Genomic DNA, 21,972 nt, shown 5'->3' with positions numbered 1-21,972 from the left:
CAGATATTTTCTCTTTGCACCTGGATAGACAAACATCTGCCGCTACCTAGGATTGAACTCTCAACCTTCTGAGTGGGAGGCAAGCGTCTTCATCTATAGGCCACCGTGCCACTCATCTCTCTATATCTTTCTATAGCATCTATCTATCTATCTATCTATCTATCTATCTATCTATCTATCCATTTAACCATCTATTCATCCATTTATATCTATCTATCTATCTATCTATCTATCTATCTATCTATCTATCTATCATCTATCTATCATCTATCTATCTATCTATATCTATCATCTATCTAACATCTATCTAACATCTATCTAATATCTATCTATATCTATCTATTTATCTATCATCTATCGTCTATCATCTATCTATCTATCTATCTATCTATCTATCTATCTATCTATCTATCCCTTTAACCATCTATTCATCCATTTATATCTATATCTATCTATCTATTATCATCTATCATCTATCTATCATCTATCTATCTATCATCTATCTATCATCTATCTATCATCTATCTATATCTATCTATCTATCTATATCTATCTCTCATCTATCTATCTCTTATCTATCTATCTATCTATCTATCTATCTATCTATCTATCTATCCCTTTAACCATCTATTCATCCATTTATATCTATCTATCTATCATCTATCTATCATCTATTTATCATCTATCTATCTATCTATCCATCCATCCATCCATCCATCCATCCATCCATCCATCCATCTTTCTATTTTAAAATCAAGTCCACTTCTTGGTTTGAAAATACTTGAAAGTTTCAATATTTTAAAAATTGCTCAATAAAATTTCTGAAAGACGTCCAAAGGCTTACCCTTGCCATGTCAACCAGAAAATTCTCAAACAGCTTCCAGATATGGTTACTGGTGTATATTTCCTTCATTTCCACTTCGGTGTCCACATAGCAGTGATTGACAAAGTTGACATACGCAATCTTGATCTGGAAGTTCAAAGAAATTGCATTGATGCGAAGAAAACAGGAGCAGGGCCACTGGATTTTCCCACCGCTAGACACATCAAAACCATTCCACGAAACCTTGTTTTACAGCTACAAACTCATTTTCTATTATTATATTTTGCGTTAATCTAAGTCAACGCTTCCTTTCCAAAAATTTGTTACTTCATTTCTTCATTTAAATGGCATTTGTGACTTGTCCTACCCCGGTTCCCAAACCATGTTACCATTTTTTAAGGGAAATCTGTTTCATTGCTTTAATTAATGGCTTGATTAAGAGCCTTGGTGGCAAGAATGCAGTATTGCAGGCAAAGTCTGTCCACTGTCAGCAGTTCGATCCTGACCGGCTCAAGGTTGACTCAGCCTTCCCTCCTTGCGAGGTGGGTAAAATGAGGACCCAGATTGTTGGGGGCAAGAGGCTGACTCTGTAAACTGCTTAGAGAGGGCTGTGAAGCACTATCATATGAAGCAACATATAAGTGCTATTCCTTCCTTCCTTCCTTCCTTCCTTCCTTCCTTCCTTCCTTCCTTCCTTCCTTCCTTCCTTCCTTCCTTCCTTCCTTCCTTCCTTCCTTCCTGGTGGCACAATGGTTAGAACGCAGTATTGCAGGCTAACTCACTGTCCACTGCCAGCAGTTCGATCCTGACGGGCTGAAGGTTGACTCAGCCTTCCATCCTTCCGAGGTCAGTAAAATGAGGACCCAGATGGTTGGGGGCAAGAGGCTGACTCTGTAAACCGCTTGCAGAGGGCTGTAAAAGGACTATGAAGCGGTATATAAGTCTAAGGGCTATTGCTAAGTGCTATTATTATTATCTTGATTGAACTCTTTTGCGGTAACTGCTGTAACCCAGAGCAGAAGATCTATTTTTAGTATGTCTACTCAACATGCCATTGAGATTCCTATTATTATTCATCTTTTGTTGTAGTCTAAAGGCTGGTGTAGGTAAAACTCAAGTTATTTCAGCAACGGAGCCTGTGGCGCAGCAGACTAAAGCACTGTTATTAACATCTGCTGCTTGCAATTACTGCAAGTTCAAATCTCGCCAGGCTCAAGGTTGACTCAGCCTTCCATCCTTTCTAAGGTAGGTTAAATGAGGACCCAGTTTGTGGGGGCAATAAGCTGACTTTGTATAAATATACAAAAGTATGAAGGCTATTGCTTAACGCCTTGTAAGCCGCCCTGAGTCTCCGGAGAAGGGCGGCATATAAATCAAATAATAATAATAATAATAATTTAAAAAAAACGTGCAATATTAAAACCTACCTTGTTTTAAGAACATTACCACAGCCTTCAACCTACCTCGGGTATGCAGTCGTCATGCGTCACCACTCTCACGATGTCATCCAAGGGGAGGAGAGAATTACATTTGATCTCGGTGTAGACATTTTTGCCCTCGGTGCAGGCTGCCAGCAGTTCCACCAAGGTGATGTGATACACCAAAGGCCCGCTCTCGTCTACTCGGTCTCGCTCAGAGCACATCATGTGAAGGAGGGTTGGGAAAGAGGCTCTGTCGTTGTAGAACACCAAGGCATCTTCCCCTCCGTTGATCAGCTGAAATGAGACCTGGGATTACGGCTCATTCGCAATAATAGGGTCCGAAGGGACTTTAGAGGTCTTCTAGTCCAACCCCCTGAACATGCAGGAGACCCTATACCAGGGGTGGGCTTCAAAATTTTTTAGCAAGGGGTTCTCTGTCCGGTTGCTGGGTGGGCATGGCCATGGTGGGCGTGGCCTAGTTGGCCTCCTGCACCACGGGAGGGGCGTTTTTGCCCTCCCCGGGCTCCGGAGGCTTTCCTTGAGCTTCCGGGAGGTCGAAAACAGTCTCCTCAGGCTCCGGAGTCCCTCTGGATACCGGAAACTTCCGGTAGGCCCATCTTTCGCCGTCCACGAGCCTCCATGCGTGCCCTGCACTTACCTGCATCCAAAATGACCCGTGTGGGGACTCCTGGGAGGGGAGGGTGGGCAGGGCACCCTAGTTCTGTCCAAACTGCACAGAATCTTAGCTAGAGGTTCTCCCGAACCCCTGCGAACCCCCAGCAGCCCCACCCCTGCCCTATACTATTTCAGACAAACTATCTCCTTGGAACCCGGTCCCTGGTGCCCAAAAGTTTGGAGGCCGCTGCCTTAACTTACCTCTGTCATAACCATGTCCTGACATTTCTTGACGTATTTACCATCGGCTTTGACAATGGTGTGCAAAAAACGCAGATATTCAACATGGCGGCCGTGCGTCTCGATGCAGTGGACGAAATGCTGCACGGCCCGCTCGCTAATTTCATTGCACAGATGGTAATTGTTGGTGAAGATGTGCCGCATGGTTTCGGCCTCCAGAAGCTAATTTAAACACCGGGAAGGAAGGGAAAAAAAAAAACTCATTGTACGATAATATCGGTGGTATTTACACGTAATAGATTACCGATTAACAGAGTTGGAAGGGACCTTGTAGGTCATCTAGTCCAACCCCCTCCCCAACCCAAGCAGGAGACCCCACACCACTTCTGACAAATGGCAGTCCAGGCTCTTCTTGAAAGCCTCCAGTGATGAAGCTCCCACAACTTCTGGAGGCAACTTCTGTTCCATGGGTTGATTGTTCTCACGGTCAGAAAATTCCTCCTCTCCTTGATCATTTTCCATCCATTATTCCTTTGGGTGCCTTGGAAAATAGCTTGGCCCACTCCTGTCTGGGGCAGCCCCTCAAATATTGGAAGATGCTATCATGTCACCCCTGGTCCTTCTCTTCACTAGACTATTTATTTATTTATTTATTTATTTATTTATTTATTTATTTATTTATTTATTTATTTATTTATTTATTTATTTATTATATTTCTATACCGCCTTTCTCCCGTAGGACTGAAGGCGGTGTACAGTCAAGAAAAATATAGACACACAAACATCATAAAATTGCTAATTAAAATTATTACTTAGTTTGGTCAATCAAATAAAACCCAGAATTAGATAACATTTAAAAAATCATTCACATGTTCGTATGTTTAGCCCCGCCTGTTGGAACATCAGGGTCTTGAGGGCACGGCGGAAAGCACGGAGATCAGGGATATTCCGTATCTCTGGGGGCAGTTCATGCCAAAGGGTTGGAGCCCCCACAGAGAAGGCCCTCCCCCTGGGAGTCGCCAGTCGACATAATTTGACTGACGGTACCCTGAGTAGTCCCTCCCTGTGAGAACGAACTGGTCGGTGGGAGGCTATTGGTGGCAAAAGACGGTCTCGTAGGTACCCATTCTAGCTATGCCCAGTTCCTGCAACCGTTCATCGTACGTTTTAGCTTCCAGTCCCCTCATCATCCTGGTGGCTCTTCTCTGCACTTTTTCTATAATATTGAGTAACGTCAAGAATGCTAGTCCTACGTGGAGTATCATCTCTCTCTTGTATTTTATTCTTCAAGGTATTCAGTATTTAGTCTTATTCCAAATTCTCCCTGTTTTGAATAAGACCAAATTCTGGCCTTGAAGAGGTTGAATGGAAGCTAATTAGTAGAGAACCTTCCCGGTGGCAGGACAATATCTCCAAATGAGAGTTAAGAAAGCAGACCTACCATTCCATCCTAATCTTTCAAATAAGAAAAGATAGCCTTGAATACCAATAAAGGAGAATATTTGTAGCTCAGGGTTGAAACAAGGAGTCCTCTCTGAGTTTGGTGGTTTTCTTGCAGGTGTTTCATTACACACAATGCTAGCACTGATGATGTTACCTAGTTTGGTAATAAAATGTCTGGAAGAAAATCACCAAGCTCAGAGAGCACCAAAGACCCCCCCACAGTCATCTTCCTCCTCCTCTTCCTCTTCCTCCTCCTCCTCCTCTCCACAAACCCTACTCCCTTCTAGCACTGATGATGTTACTTAGTTTGGTAATGAAATGTCTGGAAGATAAACCACCAAGCTCAGAGACCACCAAGGCCCCCTCACATCCTTGAATCTTCAGATGCAGAATCATGCAGTCTTTTTGGATACAAATACCGCCCCTTCCAGTGAGAAATTCATCCATGAATTAAATACTGACCCCAGGGGTTAAGAATAGGTTGAGGTGTTTATGGAGAAGTATCTGATTCTGGGGATTCCCGCGACAGAAGTTCTGAAGGAACAGGTGAGCTAAGGTCATGATTTCATTCATCTTTTGGTCAGTCTTCGGTCGCGGTCATTATTTCAATTGTGAGATGAACCAACAAAAGGAAAAAACAAAGTTAGAAATTAACATTGGTAGAGGCTGTCCCACACATTACGTGTCTGATAATCAGTCAACACAGGTAGAGTCATTGTAAACAATCCATGTTTGTTTCACATGAATGTTTAATTTGAATAAATTACATTCTTGAGGCTAGTCACAAACAAAACACTGAATAAAATAAATATTTTATTCATATGTGTGTGTGTGTGCATGTATGTGTGTATCGGTATCCATATATCTCTACCTCTACCTACCTACGTACCTATGTATCTGTCTGTCTGTCTGTCCGTCCCTCCCTCCCTCCCTCCCTCCCTCCATCCATCCATCAATATCAATATCAAAACTGGGGGGCGCGGGCGGGAACTTTTCAATTTTAGTTCATGATTGCAAGAGTTTGAAAGGGAAAATAGCCTCCCTTAATTAAAAATAATTTTATTTAATTATTTGCATTAATGATAGTTGCCAATTCATTATATACTGTATTACCAGATATATTACGTCCTTACCTTTTCATAGGGTATTTGAAGGAGATCCAACACGACGCTGTGGGCTCCCATATTTTTAAGTAAGCGCTGCTGCTGGTTTCTACATTTTTTATTTTGAATGCAGAGCCCTCGTAATCGGATCAAAATCTGCGGATGGAAAGTAACCCATATTGAACATTTTTCTCCCCCACGGATTAAGCCAAATATACGTGTCCCGGGATAACGTTGCAAGAACCAAGCTGGGTCGGTCAACGGGACCAGAGATTTACTCTTCCGAGTTTTCAGATTTGTGCTGGAACCCATCCTCTCTACTGGAATATGTGCTTTAGGCTATTCTGTAAGTCGTATTTATGCGGTGCCTTCCTATTGGATGATTGGTGTGTTGATGGCTGGTGATTGGCTGTTGTTTACCTGTGCTGCCATGCTCCTACGTTTCTGATAAGCTGGCGGTAAATCAGCACTCCTGTTGATTGACAAGGGAGCCATTTCCCAAGCTTCAATCACTTCCCTGGCTGTTTTTGTCCCTGCTCGGCCAACAATCTTAATAGCTGCATGTATGTCCTTGTTCATTGCAATTGTGAGGCCATCAATGAATTTGGGTCTTCTTGTAAAATGAAGAATATTACTATATTGTACAAAAGGTACAATATTACTAGATTATCAACATACCTCCATAACTATATTATAGTTGTTACTCTTGTTGGTATCAATCTGTGGTTTCTTACTGCCATCTTGGACTGGACTCAACATGCTTGAATCCTATAATTTCAAGAAAGAGTCGAAAAGTAAAATGTAAAGCGGTTATTGTGTTACGATTATTAACTAGGTCTGTATTTGCCTCTGAGGTTTGACTTTATATGTATTTGTGAACTGTTTTTAGCCAGCCAGAATTATTTTTTTACGAGAGTGGCCATATAAACTGTCTAAATAAAAAAAAATACATTTGGAAGACTGAATGATAGGGGAGGGGAGGGGAGAAAGAGAAGGGAAGGGGAGAGGAGAGGAGGAGAGGAGAGAATAAGAGGAGAGGAGAGGAGAGAAGGAGAGGAGGGGAGGGGAGGAGAGGAGAGGAGAGAAGAGAATAAGAGGAGAGGAGAGGAGAGGAGAGGAGAGGAGAGGAGAGAATAAGAGGAGAGGAGAGGAGAGAAGGAGGGGAGGGGAGGAGAGGAGAGGAGAGAAGAAAGAGGAGAGGAGAGGAGAGGAGGGGAGGAGAGGAGAGGAGAGGAGAGGAGAGGAGAGGAGAGGAGAGAATAAGAGGAGAGAAGAGGAGAGAAGGAGAGGATGGGAGGGGTGGGGAGGGGAGGAGAGGAGAGGAGAGGAGAGGAGGAGAGGAGAGGAGAGGAGAGAAGAGAAGAGAAGAGAAGAGAAGAGAAGAGAAGAGAAGAGAAGAGAAGAGAAGAGAAGAGAAGGAGGAGGAGAGGAGCGGAGAGAAGAAGAGAAGAGAAGAGGAGGAGAGGAGAGGAGAGGATTCTTTATTGGCCAAGTTCAACACACAAGGAATTTGTCTCAAATGATAGTTATAATAAACTTAAGATAATAATAATAAAAAGGAACAATGCTTGCAAAACTTTCAAAGCCTGGGAAAGTGAAAGCAGGAATGATTTAAAGAATCGAAACCAAAAAGACTCACTTCGATTGGCTCGTCACTTCCTTTTGTTTGATTTTCACCCAATACTCCGCTTTCATAATTACTGGTTTTCTGGACCCAAAGTTCTGATTTTTCTACGGTCAGTCTTAGTTGGTCAAGGTCAGTTTTAATCTGCTTGTAACTGTCCACGTCTTGGTTAGACACCAACAATTGGACCTGTAAAATATTCGGAATTCAACAAAAGCTCAATGGCTTCACATGCAGAGATTTTACCCCGAAGTTCTGTTTAATCTGCTTGTGATGTAGCGTTAGAAAACGGCACTTGCTAGTCATAAGGTCACAAAAGGAGGATCATGTGACACTCCAACGGCCATAAATATGAGTCAGTTGCCAAATTTCTGAATTTTGATCACATGATCATGTTGCGTGCTGCAACGGTCTTAAATGTGAAAAACGGTTCTAAACATCTTTATAAATCCATATATTTTAATTGTTCTAGTATGAGTTCCCATTTGACGTTATCGAATGCTTTTTGCGCCTCAATGAATATCAACGCCATCTGTTTTTCATTGTGGACTTCATAGTATTCTATCGTATCCAAGATAATCCTAATGTTGTTCCTTATATGCCGTCCAGGAAGAAAACCGTTTTGATCAGTAAGAATGAAATTCTCTAAAATTTTCTTTAGTCTGTCCGCCATAGTTGTCATGAAGATTTTACAATTCGAATTTAGTAGGGATATCAGCCTATAATTTTTAATATCAGTCAAAGCGGAATTTTCTTTGGGAATCAATGTGATTGTTGATTCTTTCCACGATAATTTTGTATTATTAATAAAAAAACTTTTAATTTTTTTTTAAAAAAACGTGAAAAATGGTCATAAGTCACTTTTTTTCAGTCCCGTTGTAACTTTTTTTTTATTTTTTTTATTTATTTTAAATTTATATACCGCCCTTCTCCCTGAGGACTCAGGGTGGTGTACAGCCAGAATTAAAAAACATAAAATACAAATATTAAAAAACAATTAAAATATATATAAATTTGGCCCAAAATTAAAAATACAAACCAATTAAAACATTTAAAATTTCTTCGTAAGCCAGCCCGGCTTGCTGGAAAAAGTGGGTTTTAAGGGCACGGCGGAAGGCGCTAAAGTCTTGGATTCTCCTTATCTCTGGGGGCAACTGATTCCAGAGGGTAGGTGCCCCCACAGAGAAGGCCCTCCCTTTGAACCGTCACTAAATGAACTGTTGCAAGTTGAGGACTACCTACTCAGTGAAAGCATTCCTACTATTGGGAGGCTGTGTTACTTGTCTTAGACAAATACTTGTCACTTCTACAGATTCAAAAGAAAGAAACAGGATTGAAAATGGGAATATTACATGGGAAGGTAACAGCGTCTCATGCGCTTTAGCATATAGTCATGCCGGCCACACGGCAACGGAAATGTCTTCGGATGATGTTGGCTCCCTTGGCTAAGAAAGTCGGACACAACCTGACAGGGGAAAACCTTTATCTTAAAACCAATATTCTGGCGGCCTTGTTCGTCATTTAATGACCCCGTAATCCCTTGCGGGGTGGAGTTGGGGCAACTGAATGGAGCTGAGTGTTTTAATGGCCGGATGCCCTTCTTGTCACCGATGCGGAGTTTTGTTCAGCAGATAGATTCTCATGGTGCCCAGAGAGAGAGAGAGAGAAATATCAGCCTCTACCTAGGATCGAACTCACAGCCCTCCTGATTGTGAGGCGAGAGCTCCACCTCTAGGATTCTGGTGGCCTTACGTACCTGTTTAAATGCTTGCAGCACTTCTGCTCGCTGGCTGAAGTGCTTAAACAAGAGTTGCAGGGCTCCTGAGAGCAAAGGAGGGTAATCGTGCATTATAAGATGAATCAGGACTCGCAAAAACGTCCTTCCTCCTTCATCGTCCAGTTGCACGGCGTTCTTTTCCTTCCTGCAAAAAAAAGAGAAAGAGAGAGAGAGAATCTAGTCACAGCAATGCTAAGCCTATGTAGAATCAAGGGCACGTGAAGTGTTAATACCACTTTATAATGCCTTGGTAAGGCCACACTTGGAATACGGCATCCAGTTTTGGTCGCCACGATGTAAAAAAGATGTGGAGACTCTAGAAAGAGTGCAGAAAAGAGCAACAAAGAGGATTAGGGGACTCAAGGATAAAACATATGAAGAACGGTTGCAGGAACTGGGTATGTTTAATGAAAAGAAGGACCAGGGGGGACATGATAGCAGTCTTCCAATATCTCAGGGGCTGCCCCAAAGAAGAGGCAGTCAAGCTATTCTCCAAAGCACCTGATGGTAGGACAAGAAGCAATGGATGGAAACTAATCAAGGAGAGAAGCAACTTAGAACGAAGGAGAAATTTCCTAAAAGTGAGAACAATTAATCAGTGGAACAATTTGCTTCCAGAAGTTGTGAATGCTCCAACACTGGAAATTTTTAAGCAGATGTTGGATAACCATTTGTCTGAAGTGGTGTAGGTAGCAGTCTAACTTACTATCAGGGGTACTGTATTTAGTGGGTGGCCTTGAGTATTTTTGGTGAAGCAGAAGTCAGTACGGCTTCCAAGCTTCCTAAAAGCCATCAGAAGTTTGCAAAACAGTCTGAAGATTAAAATTTCCACCACAGAGAAACAGTATTGATACACTGTCCAGAAGAAATATATGTTGTGGCCCGCCACAGCTTTGCTGGCAGCAGACTCGGACGATGAGGAGTTGGGGAAGAACTTGGGCCAGTTCTGGAGTCTGGGGAAGGCTCTGATCGTCACTGAGTTATTTTATTTACCAGCTGAGCTCATTATTTCTGGACTATCAGACTTTCCGTACCTTGCCAAGAATTGTTATCAGAAGCTACTACGCATGTCCATCCACCCACATTCCTTCACACACTCTTTCCTTTGTTCTCTTGCCAGGAGTGCCAGTTGCTGGAAAGCAGCTGGCCCAAATTATTTTCAAAATGTAGCAATTATCTTTCTTAGTTAGTGAGGTGTTTTATTTTCTTTATAACGAATAAATGAGTTTTATTAGAGAACTTTTCTTCGGGTTTTCTTTTCAGAATATTGCAACTTGGAGAAAACCTCGATCCACCCTCTAATTAATCAGGGTGATTTGTCCCAGAGCCAAACATGGAATTAATCAATGCCCTGACACTGATGGATGCTCTGCTTCAGACGCAGAGATAGAGCCAGGGCCATCTGACATTTCCCAGCCACCAGAGAGGCAGCTGCCTTTGGAGGCTGAGATGAGTGAGGAGGAAGAACATCTGGGGCCTATTTTAGATGCACGTATGTGCAGAGCTGTTAGGAGAGGAGAACAACGGAGGACAAGGAGTCAACTCGGGAAGCAAAACACACGTGGACGCTGAATGGCCCCTCCCTGGCTGGGGAATAAATAGAAAGAAAGGGGAGTGGTAGTTGTAGGAGACAACCGTTCGTATTTCTGAAGATTTTGCTCATGGTGTTTGTGCCACAAAGATTGCTTGCCAGAACTTAATTTGCAGCCTTTCGGCTGGGAGCTCACCGCCGGGCAATTATAGCAAGGAACTGATAAGGTCTGTTACTGCAGTTAACTCCTGGAAGGACTCTTGCCTGGATTTCTCGGTGGGTGAATGCAATTAATTCACAAGAGGTAAATAAAAATAAAGGGTTTTCGGGACAAGGAGTCTGTTTCTTGCTTCTGCTAAAGCTGGGCCAGAACAAGATAAAGATTAATTAAAAGTATTAATTAGGCCTATGAGAGCGAAGACGGCGGAAAGGAGTTGGTCAAGCAAGACAGAGGGCCAAAGATATGGGCTCACCTGCCCGCAAACATGGTTTCTGCTTCTGCAGCAATTTCATCTATATCGGGAACAGCCGCTGAAACAGAAGACGGTGTACAGTCAACACTACAAAAGCCATCATCCTCCTTTCCTAGTTTTGTGCTAGAAAGAAGCGATCAGTGGCAACTGATGTGACACAGAAAAATTCGGACTGGGACTTTTAGGCTCCTACCATAGGCCGCGTCTGCTTCTCCTCCAGGGTTCCGCCTCCGTGCATTATCCACCAGCTTTTCTCCTTGGCTGGCCCGCCCCCATTCTTTCACCCTGGCCAATGGGCCTCGGCCCCTCAGTCCCAGACCCTTCGCGGTGGCTCATTCACCGAAATGAGAGCAGGGGGGGGGAAGAAAAAAAAAGAAAGAAAAGAAAGAAAGGGGAGAGAGAGAGAAAGAAAGAGAAAGGAAGGAAGGAAGGAAGGAAGGAAAAAGAAAGAAAGAAAGAAAGAAAGAAAGAAAGAAAGAAAGAAAGAAAGAAAGAAAGAAAGAAAGAAAAGGGAAACATGATTGACGTCCACTGTTGGAGGCTGGATTGAGTTAAAATGCATCGAAACTCACTTTAACAAGGTTCTTGTTTAGCAACCAAAATTTTGGGTTCAATTGTGGTCATAAGTCAAGGGCTATCTCTTCCTTCCTCTGCATGGCAGCCTTGTCGTAGTAAACTCCTTCCCTTTTCTGGGAATTTTCTTCTCTGTTAGAGGCACCAAAATAACCCAGATGATATATGGTCTCCTGCTGGAGCAGGGGGTTGGACTAGAAGACCTCCAGGGTCCCTTCCAGCCTGAAGCTACATCTAGTGCCAGGGTATGTGGTCCTTCCTTTTTCTCTCCCTCCCACCCTCCCTCCCTCCCTCCATCTCATTCCCCTTCCTTCCTTCCTTCCTTCCTTCCTTCCTTCCTTCCTTCCTTCCTTCCTTCCTGTCTTTCTCCCTTCCCTCCTTCCCTCCCTCTTTCTTTGTTTGTTACCCCTGGAGGAGAAGCAGGCGCGGCCAACGGTAGGAGCCAAAAAAGTCCTAGACCCGAAAAATTACAGCGATGTTGCTTAAATCCTTGTTTCCTTGATTTATTCTGCACTTACCTGAGGTGAGAGCTGGTGAGTCGGGTGGGGACACGGTAGAATTGTCAACATTTTCATTGTTCTCCCCAAATTCCTTCTTGTAAATAGACAGCATGTAGGATATCCGGTAGTCAAGGCGAACGCTAAGAATAAACTGTAGGACATAGACAAACTTTTGAGCCTCTTTTTTCAGCAGGACATAAAGATCATTTGGGTATGAAGTCAAAGTTGCTATTATGCAGGAGTGGGATTCACCGGTTTGGGCAAACCGAATGCTAATTTTACATCTGCTTCACCGAATCAGTAGTGGCAAGGACCGGCTGGCTCTGCCTACCTCGTCCCTCCCCTCCCAGGAGTCTCCACCCAACCCATTTTAGATGCCAGGTAAATACAGGACCCACACGGAGGCTCTGGGAGGGCGAAAAACGGGCCTCCCAGAAGTTCTGGAAGCCTGGAAACGGGTTCGTTTCCAGCCTCCGAAGCCCGGGGGAGGCCATTTTCACCCTCCCGGAGGCTCGAAAAAAGCCTCCGGAGCCTGGGGAGGGCAAAAACAATCCCCACGGCAGTGGTGCAGGAGGCTGAGTAGGCCATGCCCACCATGGCCATGCCCACCCAACAACTGGGCAGAGAACCGGTTGCTAAAAATTTTGAATCCCATCCCTGCTACTATGGCATTAAAAAATATTGTATCACCGATACAAGAGAACATCGTAGCTCAGGGTTGAATTGTGGCGTCCTTGATGCTCTCTGAGCTCGGTTGGGGTTTTTTTGCAAATGTTTCATTAGCCAACTAGATAACAAGATCACACCCCCATCAACACTGACAGGGCAAGCCACTAGTATATAAACAGAGGACAAACTGCACTCCCTTCTAGCACTGATGATGTTACCTAAATGGGTCATGAAATGTCTGCAAGAAAACAAGGACCCCCAATGCATTTGTCATTTCAAAAACCAACCCTGTTCATCCTTGAAGGTTTGAAAAACAGCCATTATTTCCAGCACTAATCACCAAAAGTCAAATCGTCTGTTGGGTAGCTAAAAAAACTGGGCATAGGAATTCTGATTTTCATTCAGATTGGTATCTGGAGAAGGGACCCTCTCCTACTTCTTCATATATGTTGCCTGGGGTGAAACACAAGGCCACATGAGTAGATTTCAGCTTCCATTTTCACCTCTTTGTATGTATTGTTTGTATGTATGTATGTTTGTATGTACCTCCTTGTATGTATGTTTGTTTGTATGCACTGAGAGCTTATGCACTGGAGACAAATTTCTTATTGTCCAATCAGACTTGGACAATAAAGAATTCTATTCTATTCTATTCTATTCTATTCTATTCTATTCTATTCTATTCTATTCTATTCCATTCCATTCCATTCCATTCCATTCCATTCCATTCCATTCCATATTTTCTATTCTATTCTATTCTATTCTATTCTATTCTATTCTATTCTATTCTATTCTATTCCATTCCATTCCATTCCATTCCATTCCATTCCATTCCATATTTTCTATTCTATTCTATTCTATTCTATTCTATTCTATTCTATTCTATTCTATTCTACTCTACTCTACTCTACTCTACTCTACTCTACTCTACTCTACTCCTGTCCTGTCCTGTCCTGTCCTGTCCTGTCCTGTCCTGTCCTATCCTATCCTATCCTATCCTATCCTATCCTATCCTATCCTATCCTATCCTATCCTATCCTATTCTATTCCATTCCATTCCATTCCATTCCATATTTTCTGTTCTGTTCTGTTCTGTTCTGTTCTGTTCACTGAACTGGGACAAAAAAACATTTAACTTTTGCAAAGTGGCTGTTTTGCACACATCCACATGAAGCAGCATGTACTTCAGGAAAAATGAAAAGTCGTGCGGTGGCCTAGAGGTGGAGCTCTCGCCTCAAAATCAGGAGGCCGTGAGTTCAATCCTAGGTAGAGGCTGATATTTCTCTCTCTCTGGGCACAATGAGAATATATCTGCTGAACAAAACTCCGCATTGGCGAACGGGAGGGCATCCGGCCATTAAATGCTCTGTAATCTCCATTCAGTTGCGCACACTCCACAACTCAAGGGATTATGCGGTCGTTAAATGATAATGACAAGGGTACAGACACAAATGATACATACATACAAGCTTATGCACCGGAGGCAAATTCCTTGTGTGTCCAATCACACTTGGCCAATATTCTATTCCATTCTGCTCCATTCCGTTCTATTCTATGCCTTGCATTTCATCATTTGCCCCATACTAGCTCCAGAAAATGTCCCTAACTCACAAAGGAGGAGAAGGACGAAGGAAAATACAAAACTTGTTTTTCCTTTTTTTTCTACTGAGGGCAAAAATGACCGAAGTAAGCTATATTTTTTTAGTCCTTTTCTCAGAAAGTAAGTAAACGGGGAGGCGGGGGAATCGTTACCTGTAAAATCTCGATAATTTTTAACTTGGTATCCATCACAGTGATATCCTCACTCTCCAAAAGGTTGGCTTGTTTGCTTCGCTGGATAATTGGGGGAATATCAGGTGAAGAGGCAGGAAAGATAGAACCTCTGCTGAGGACCATTTGAGTCATCATCTCTCCCACACCATGAATGGTTCTCATGACATTGTTTCCTGGAAATGACAAAGACAACAAGGGCAACTCTTGACGGACAATAGAGAGGCTGAGAAGAAGACTCTAGAACCGTGATGGCGAACCTATGGCACGCGTGCCACAGGTGGCATGCGGAGCCATGTCACCTGGCATGCCAGCTCAGCTCCGGCGAGCATGCGCACGCCGGCCAACTGATTTTGGGGCCTTCTGGGCCCACCAGAAGTAGGGAAACAGGCTGTTTCCTGCCTCCAGAGGACCTCGAGGGGTGGGGTGGTGGGAAAGGCCGGTTTTCCTTTCTCACCTGGCCAGATCCACTCTATGCATCTGGGGAGGGTGAAAACAGCCTTCCCCACCCCCTCGGAGGCCCTCCGGAGGCCCGAAACAGCCCATTTCCCAACTTCCGATTGGACAGGAAGTGATGTTTTTTGCTGTCCCAGCCTCCAGAGCTTTCTAGGAGTCTCTGGAGACTGGGGGCAGCAAAAAACATCACTTCCTGTCCAACCGGAAGTTGGGAAATGGGCCGCACTGTTATTAACATCTTATTAACATCTGCTGCTTGCAATTACTGCAAGTTCAAATCTCACCAGGCTCAAGGTTGACTCAGCCTTCCATCCTTTCTAAGGTAGGTGAAATGAGGACCCAGTTTGTGGGGGCAATAAGCTGACTTTGTATAAATATACAAAAGTATGAAGGCTATTGCTTAACGCATTATAAGCCACCCTGAGTCTCCGGAGAAGGGCGGCATGTAAATTAAAGCAAAAAAATAATAATTATGCGACACTGAATTAATGCAGTTGGGAAGAGTTTTAACGGGGAACCAGGTAATTTTAGCATTCACCGTTGAAACAGTTATGATACAAACACTAATCTATATCAATCAAGAAGAGCAAAAGTTAAAAGCTTCCCAGTTTTAGATAAAGACGTTTAAAAATTTAGAGACGAAGGCAATTATATTTCAAATTAACGCAGAACAGGTGTTGGAAAAATCTACTACAGTGAAATAGAAATTGCAATTATGGTGGAAAAACCTGGAAATTTTTGCGGAATAAGAATTACCCAAGTGCTAAAAAGCGCTATTCAGCAACTGAAAAATAAAGAGTGGAAAACAAGAATTTCAACTGAGCTCTAGCTGTTTGCAAAATAAGTTGCTCTTCAAAAGCGTTGGATTTAGTAAAAAAAGAGAGAGAATGAGAGACCACAATCTGCTTATGTGACACATACACAAAAAACACAAAGCTTTGATCACACGGCTTCAGCCACCATCTAACTGGGTTTTGTTTGTTTTTTTGCAAAGACCACTATCGAAATATCCCTTATGTGCAAAAGCATGCATCGTATTCAGATTTATAAACAATATATTAAATGTAACAGCAGATAAAAAGTATCCTGAAATCAATTATTCCAAGTTTCTTTTCATTTTCTTTCAACAAATGTTTATTACCTGGGGGAAAAAATATCTTCTTTGAAGCACGGTGATCTAGAAAAGTTTAAGAAACTCTAGTTCGGACAGAACCGTTGCCATTATTTATGGCCGATGTGATTTATTTCATTTTATTTATCATTAAATTTATACGCTGCCCATCTCGCTTATATCCTGCCTGTGTATAATTCAGCAAGTAGCCAAGGTAGCTAAAAAACTTCCATCTACAAATAACCTTATTTTTTTTCTCCAAATAGCTTCCTAGAAATAACCATCTTGTACCATTTCTTTTATTCTTGCATTATTTTATTTGCTCTCTCTTGCAAACCCCAAATCCCACAGTCCTCCTCCTCCTCCTCTTTTTATTCTCCTTTTCTCCGTAAACTCCGCTCCCTTCTACGACTGATGATGTTAGCTAGTACGATAAGGAAACATCTGCAAGAAAACAACCAAGCTCAGAGAGCACCAAGGATCCCACAGTCCTCCTCCCCCCTCTTCTTCCTCTTCCCCTTCTTCCTCCTCCACCTCCTCTTCCTCCTCCTCCTCCTCCTCTTTGCAAACTTCACCCTCTTCTAGGACTGATGATCTTATCTAGCAGGATAAGAAAATGTCTGCAAGAAAACCATCAACTCAGAAAGCACACAGGAGCCCACAGTCTCCTCCTCCTCTTCTTCCTCCTCCTCCTCCTCCTCCTCCTCCTCCTCCTCCTCGCAAACTCTACCCCCTTTTGGCACTGATGAAGTTACCTAGTTCGGTCATGAAATGTCTGCAAGAAAACCACCAACTCAGAAAGCACAAAGGAGCCCACAGTCTCCTTCTCCTCCTCCTCCTCCTTGCAAACTCTACCTCCTTATACCACTGATGAAGTTACCTAGTTCGGTCATGAAATGTCTGCAGGAAAACCACCAACTCAGGGAGCACCCAGGAGCCCACAGTCTCCTCCTCCTCCCTCTCCAAAACTCATACAAACAAGTTGCTTAGTTCTGCCATTGTTTTCTGCCCTATACAGACGTATTTCTTCGTAAATCATACACGTATTTCTTGAGCAACCCTAAACAAGATGAAATCAATAAGTTTTATCAGAGGGCCGCTGATCCTTTTAGCTTTGCAACATGGAGCTTTCCCCTGTTATCATGACGTGGCATTTCTCCAGATCCAAACATATATGAAAATGGATTGTAAAACGGAAAGAAATACACCCACCCACACCCACCCACACACAAACACGATAAGAGTTTTCTGTGGATGCTGTTTTCCCCTCTTACCTCCGTCCTGAAATTTGCTTAATCTTTCAAAGTAGGATGACATGGGCACTTGTACAATATCGAGGATAGCCAAAAGCGTTCTGGTCAGCCTGAGGAGTTCACTGAAACTATAAAAACCAAAGTATATGAGATTGCGAGCGAGGTGCACCACCTAAAAAATAAAAAAAACAAAGAACAGAAAAATTAAAAAAAAAAAAAGCAAGAAAGAGAATCCCGACACGATGCTTACGATGAATGGACCGACATAGTTTTGCTCAAGAATTTAATCCAGAATATAGGTAGTCCTTGGTTTACGACCACAACTGAGCCCCAAATTTCTGTGGCTAAGCGAGATGGTGAGGTTTCTCCCAGTGGTGAAATCTGAACTGGTTTGCCACCAGTTCGCTGGCCATGCATGCACGGTGCAGGGGTGGGTGCTAAATTTTTTTACTACCGGTTCTGTGGGCGTGGCTTATTTTGTGGGCGTGGTTTGATGGTCATGTGACAAACAATTATTTAGGATTTAGCAGAGGTACTAGTCTACCAGGCTTTTAACTGCTTGCAGACCATACCGGACTACCCCTTTGTTTTTGGAGCGTTCTGGTTTACCCATTTGTTTATGGACCGCACTGGTCTACCACCACACTGCCTTTTACCACTGATCAGCTGTAGGGCGGCCCTTTGAAGCGCCGTGGCAAGAGTTTAAACAGTTTTTTTCCTTGTAGCCGATCAGCTGGGACTCAGGAGACAGCAATAGATTGGGGGCGGGGCCAGGCAGAGGTGGTATTTACCGGTTCTCCGGAATACTCAAAATTTCCACTACCGGTTCACAAGAACCGGGGAGAACCGGTAGCAACCCACCATTGGTACGGTATGCGTCAAATGCACTGTGCGAGCGAGCGCAGGCGCAGTACGCACCAAACGTGCGCTTTGCATAGTAAAAGGAGGTTTAACAAGGTAAGTAGAACAGCGAGGAAGGGAACAGCTGTGCCGCGCGATTTAGATTTGCAGGATTTGCTGCTTTCTAGCGATTTTAAATCGCGTGGCACAGCTGATCGTCGGAAATATCTGTTCGGAGGAACCGGTAGGTTTTTTTAAACTGTTCGCCCGAACCGGTGCGAACCGGTTGCATTTCATCACTGGTTTCTCCCCATTTTATGACTTTTCTTGCCACAGTTAAACAAATCACCGCAGGTGCTAAATTAGCAATATGGTTGCTAAACGAATCTGGCTTCTCCATGGACTTTTTGAAGGTCACCAAAGGGGATCACATGACTCTGCCGATGCCATAAATATAAGCCAGTTGCCAAAATTTTGATCACGTGACCGTGGATTTAAGACGTTTTCTGCCAACTATATAGTCACCCAGATACCATCAAATTGAGTCAGAACCTCAACTATAACAGCATGACAGAGCTGGAAGGGACCTCGGAGGTCTTCTAGTCCAACCCCTTGCCCAAGTAGGAGGCCCTCTACCATTCCAGACAAATGGCTGTCCAATCTCTTCTTAAAAACCTCCAGTGTTGGAGCACCCACAATGTCTGGTGGCAAGTCGTTCCACTGGTTTGTTGCCTGCACTTTCTAGAGGGCTCCAGAAGACCGCTGTGCTATTACAGGAATCTTTCTGGCTTGGTTTTTTGTTTTTGTTTTTTTTGGACTTTGTAGTCCCTGCCCAAAACATCCAACATTCCTCATAACTATCCATCTCAGCATTAAAAGAGTCAAATCTGTGTTTTGCTTACGTGGGGCAAATAATGAAACGTTTTAAGCAAAGAAATGAAAATCTCTCTTTCTTCTCCATTTTTTCTCAAATTTTGCTCGAAACTAACAGATTAACAGAGTTGGAAGGGGCCTTGTAGGTCATCTAGTCCAACCCCCCACCCAAGCAGGAGACTCTAGACCCTTTCTGACAGAGGGCAGCCCAGTCTCTTCTTAAAAGCCTCCAGGGATGAAGCTCCCACAACTAATATTTAAAAAGGTAAAGGTTCCCCTTGCACATATGTGCTAGTCGTTCCTGACTCTAGGGGGCAGTGCTCATCTCCGTTTCAAAGCCAAAGAGCCAGCGCTGTCCGAAGACGTCTCCGTGGTCATGTGGCCAGCATGACTCAACGCCAAAGGCGCACGGAACGCTGTTCCCTTCCCACCAAAGGTGGTCCCTATTTTTCTACTTGCATTTTTTTACGGGTTTTCGAACTGCTAGGTTGGCAGAAGCTGGAACAAGAAACGGTAGCTCACCCCATTATGCAGCACTCGGGATTCGATCCGCTGAACTGCCGACCTTTCAATCGACAAGTTCAGCATCTGAGCCATTGAGCCACTGCATCCCTTCAAATATTATTTATTATTTATTATTTATTATTTTGAATATTAAATAATCAAATATTAGTCCCTTTAATTAATATTACGTGGCCCCAATATGTCCATTTTTTAGGCTGAATTTCAGCCGTGCCACCTGGGCTCATTTCTCAACCTTACATGGGGGATCTAAAAGCTAGGAGTTGCTCCTGCCCCGGATTATTGTGACAAAATTGTAACCTCAAATGTCAGCTTGTTCTTCTCTTTGTCTCCAAAAGGGAAAGGCTGATTGACAACTTCTTTCAAGTAATCTTCGACAAATTCCATCGTGAAAGCAAATTTCCTCTTCATGTCATTTCGGGATGAATCGGTGAAGGAGTCATACCTGCAAACAGAGAGCATGTTAGGGTGGGAAGTAGGACGCACCGCCATAAATTGCGACGTGCATTTGGTCATTTCGATGAAATCGTAAGTTCCTCTAGATAGAGAGGTGGGATTCAGCCGGTTCGGACGAATCAGTAGTGGCGACCTGCCGGTTGACCTGCCCCCACCCACCCACCCGCCCGGGCGCAATCCTGTCCTATATCTCTGTGTTTTTGATGCTGCACGCATGTGTGGACGGCATGCGTGAGCAAATTGCCATGTTGTTTGATGTCACATGCATGTGTGGATGGCGTGCGCGAGCAAAGTGCCATGTATTGTGACGGTGCACGCTTGCATGGATGGCGTGACTGCGCTCACACGGTAGCTACAGTATGTGAACCCCATTTCTGTCTAGATACCCCTGATGGGTAACAAATCCTGAGATTAGATTTACCCCATCCCTAATCCTAGGTAGCCCTTGATTTACAACTGAGACCAAAATTTCTGTTGCTAAGTGAGACCTTTGTTAAGTGAGTTTTGTCCTGTTTTATGACCTTGCTTGACCCCGTTGTTAAGTGAATCTGGCTTCCCCATTGACTTTGCTTGTCAAATGGTCTCCAAAGATGATCACATCACCCCAGGACAATATAACTGTCATAAATACGAATCGGTTGTGAAGTTAGTAAACATGGTTGTTAAGTGAATTGGGCTTCCCCATTGGCTCATCAGAAGATCGCAAAAGGAGATCATGTGACCCCAGGACACTGTGACCGTCATAAATATGAACCAGTTGCCAAGTGTCTGAATTTTGATCACAAGAAGGATGCGGTAAACAACCGTACATGTGAAAAACACACATAATTTTCAGTGCCGCTGTAGCTTTGAACCAGAGGTGAAATGCTGCTGGCTGTATCCAGCATGCAGGAATCGGTAGTGCCAGCGGTGGGTAGTTTGGAGAGCCAGTAACACCGGCAGCGGGAGGCTCCGCCTCCCCCAAACCAGGATATCATCATGTCCCAGTTTTGGCCATCTGCACATGCGCAGATGATGGCATGCATGCTGACAACAGTGGTGCGCGCACATCAGCAAGCCGGTAGGAAAGGTAAGTACATTTCACCCCTGCTTTGAACAGTCACTAAATGAACTGTTGTAAGTCAAGGACTATCGCTACTGTTTGGGAATTTACTAAAAATAAATCCTCCTTCCCATGAGGATTTGTGGATTGGATGGATACGACCTCTGACTGTCAGGATTACACGGTTGCAGAGGTGCTGTGGAGGTCGCAACTCTTAGGTTGTAACGTTTTTTGAGTCCATCGTAACCTGGAACGGTCGCTTAGCGATCACTCGTAAGTCGAGAACCACCCGTTATCGTTGAAGGATCCATCTGTCGTTTCTGTTGTGGTCCGCCAGCAGCCTGCGGAGCTGGCAGCGGAGTCGGACAGCGATGAGGCTGAGGAAAAACATGGGCCAGTCCTGGAGGCTGGGGAAGGCCTGGATGAGGGCTCTGCGTCGGAGGCAGAGATGGGGCCAGGGCCATCTGGGAGTGATGCGCGGACTCCAGAGCCTCCAGAGGCTGACAGCAGAGAGGCAGAGGAACAGGAGGAGCCTGTTCTTAGTGCACGCATGAGAAGAGCTGCCAGAAGGCAAGAGCAGCTAAAGCAGAGAGGACGACTCGGGAGTAAGGCCAAGAGATGATTGGCCCCTCCCATAAGGTTTAAAAGACCAACAACGGCTCTTGGGCTCTTTGCCGGAAAACAACCGTTGAGAGATTTGCTTCGTGTTTGGATGTATTTCTTTCTTGTCAGCATCTTCTGTTCCTGAACTGTTGCCAAGAAAAGCCTTTGGCAGTTTGCCTAATTAACCCAAGGTCAGAGATAAACTGAAGAATGGTGTTTTGAGGACTTTGCTTTCATTTCATTTGGAATACGCT

The 21,972-nt window shown here is 43.8% G+C and overlaps 1 protein-coding gene across 8 annotated transcripts in view; it reads right to left on the bottom strand.

The window, feature by feature from the left end:
* The window catches only part of ITPR2 (inositol 1,4,5-trisphosphate receptor type 2), a 184,234-nt gene that overhangs the window by 70,892 nt on the left and 91,370 nt on the right, over positions 1 to 21,972 (bottom strand). For all 8 annotated transcript variants that reach the window (XM_060694915.2, XM_060694909.2, XM_060694913.2 and 5 more), the window contains 13 exons: positions 19,918 to 20,062; positions 17,404 to 17,554; positions 14,545 to 14,738; positions 12,142 to 12,274; positions 11,051 to 11,108; positions 9,026 to 9,191; positions 7,285 to 7,458; positions 6,324 to 6,413; positions 5,676 to 5,801; positions 5,005 to 5,127; positions 3,121 to 3,321; positions 2,287 to 2,538; positions 845 to 970 (listed from right to left, as the gene is read on the bottom strand). In XM_060694915.2, coding sequence (XP_060550898.2) covers positions 845 to 970; positions 2,287 to 2,538; positions 3,121 to 3,321; positions 5,005 to 5,127; positions 5,676 to 5,801; positions 6,324 to 6,413; positions 7,285 to 7,458; positions 9,026 to 9,191; positions 11,051 to 11,108; positions 12,142 to 12,274; positions 14,545 to 14,738; positions 17,404 to 17,554; positions 19,918 to 20,062 — 1,939 coding nt within the window. The remainder of the gene's footprint in view (positions 1 to 844; positions 971 to 2,286; positions 2,539 to 3,120; positions 3,322 to 5,004; positions 5,128 to 5,675; positions 5,802 to 6,323; positions 6,414 to 7,284; positions 7,459 to 9,025; positions 9,192 to 11,050; positions 11,109 to 12,141; positions 12,275 to 14,544; positions 14,739 to 17,403; positions 17,555 to 19,917; positions 20,063 to 21,972) is intronic.

This window comes from Pantherophis guttatus, chromosome 7 (assembly GCF_059756535.1).
Source record: "Pantherophis guttatus breed Tessera chromosome 7, ASM5975653v1, whole genome shotgun sequence".
Lineage (NCBI taxonomy): Eukaryota > Metazoa > Chordata > Lepidosauria > Squamata > Colubridae > Pantherophis > Pantherophis guttatus.
The sequence above is the reverse complement of the archived record's forward strand: the minus strand, read 5'-3'. Positions and strand labels throughout refer to the sequence as shown.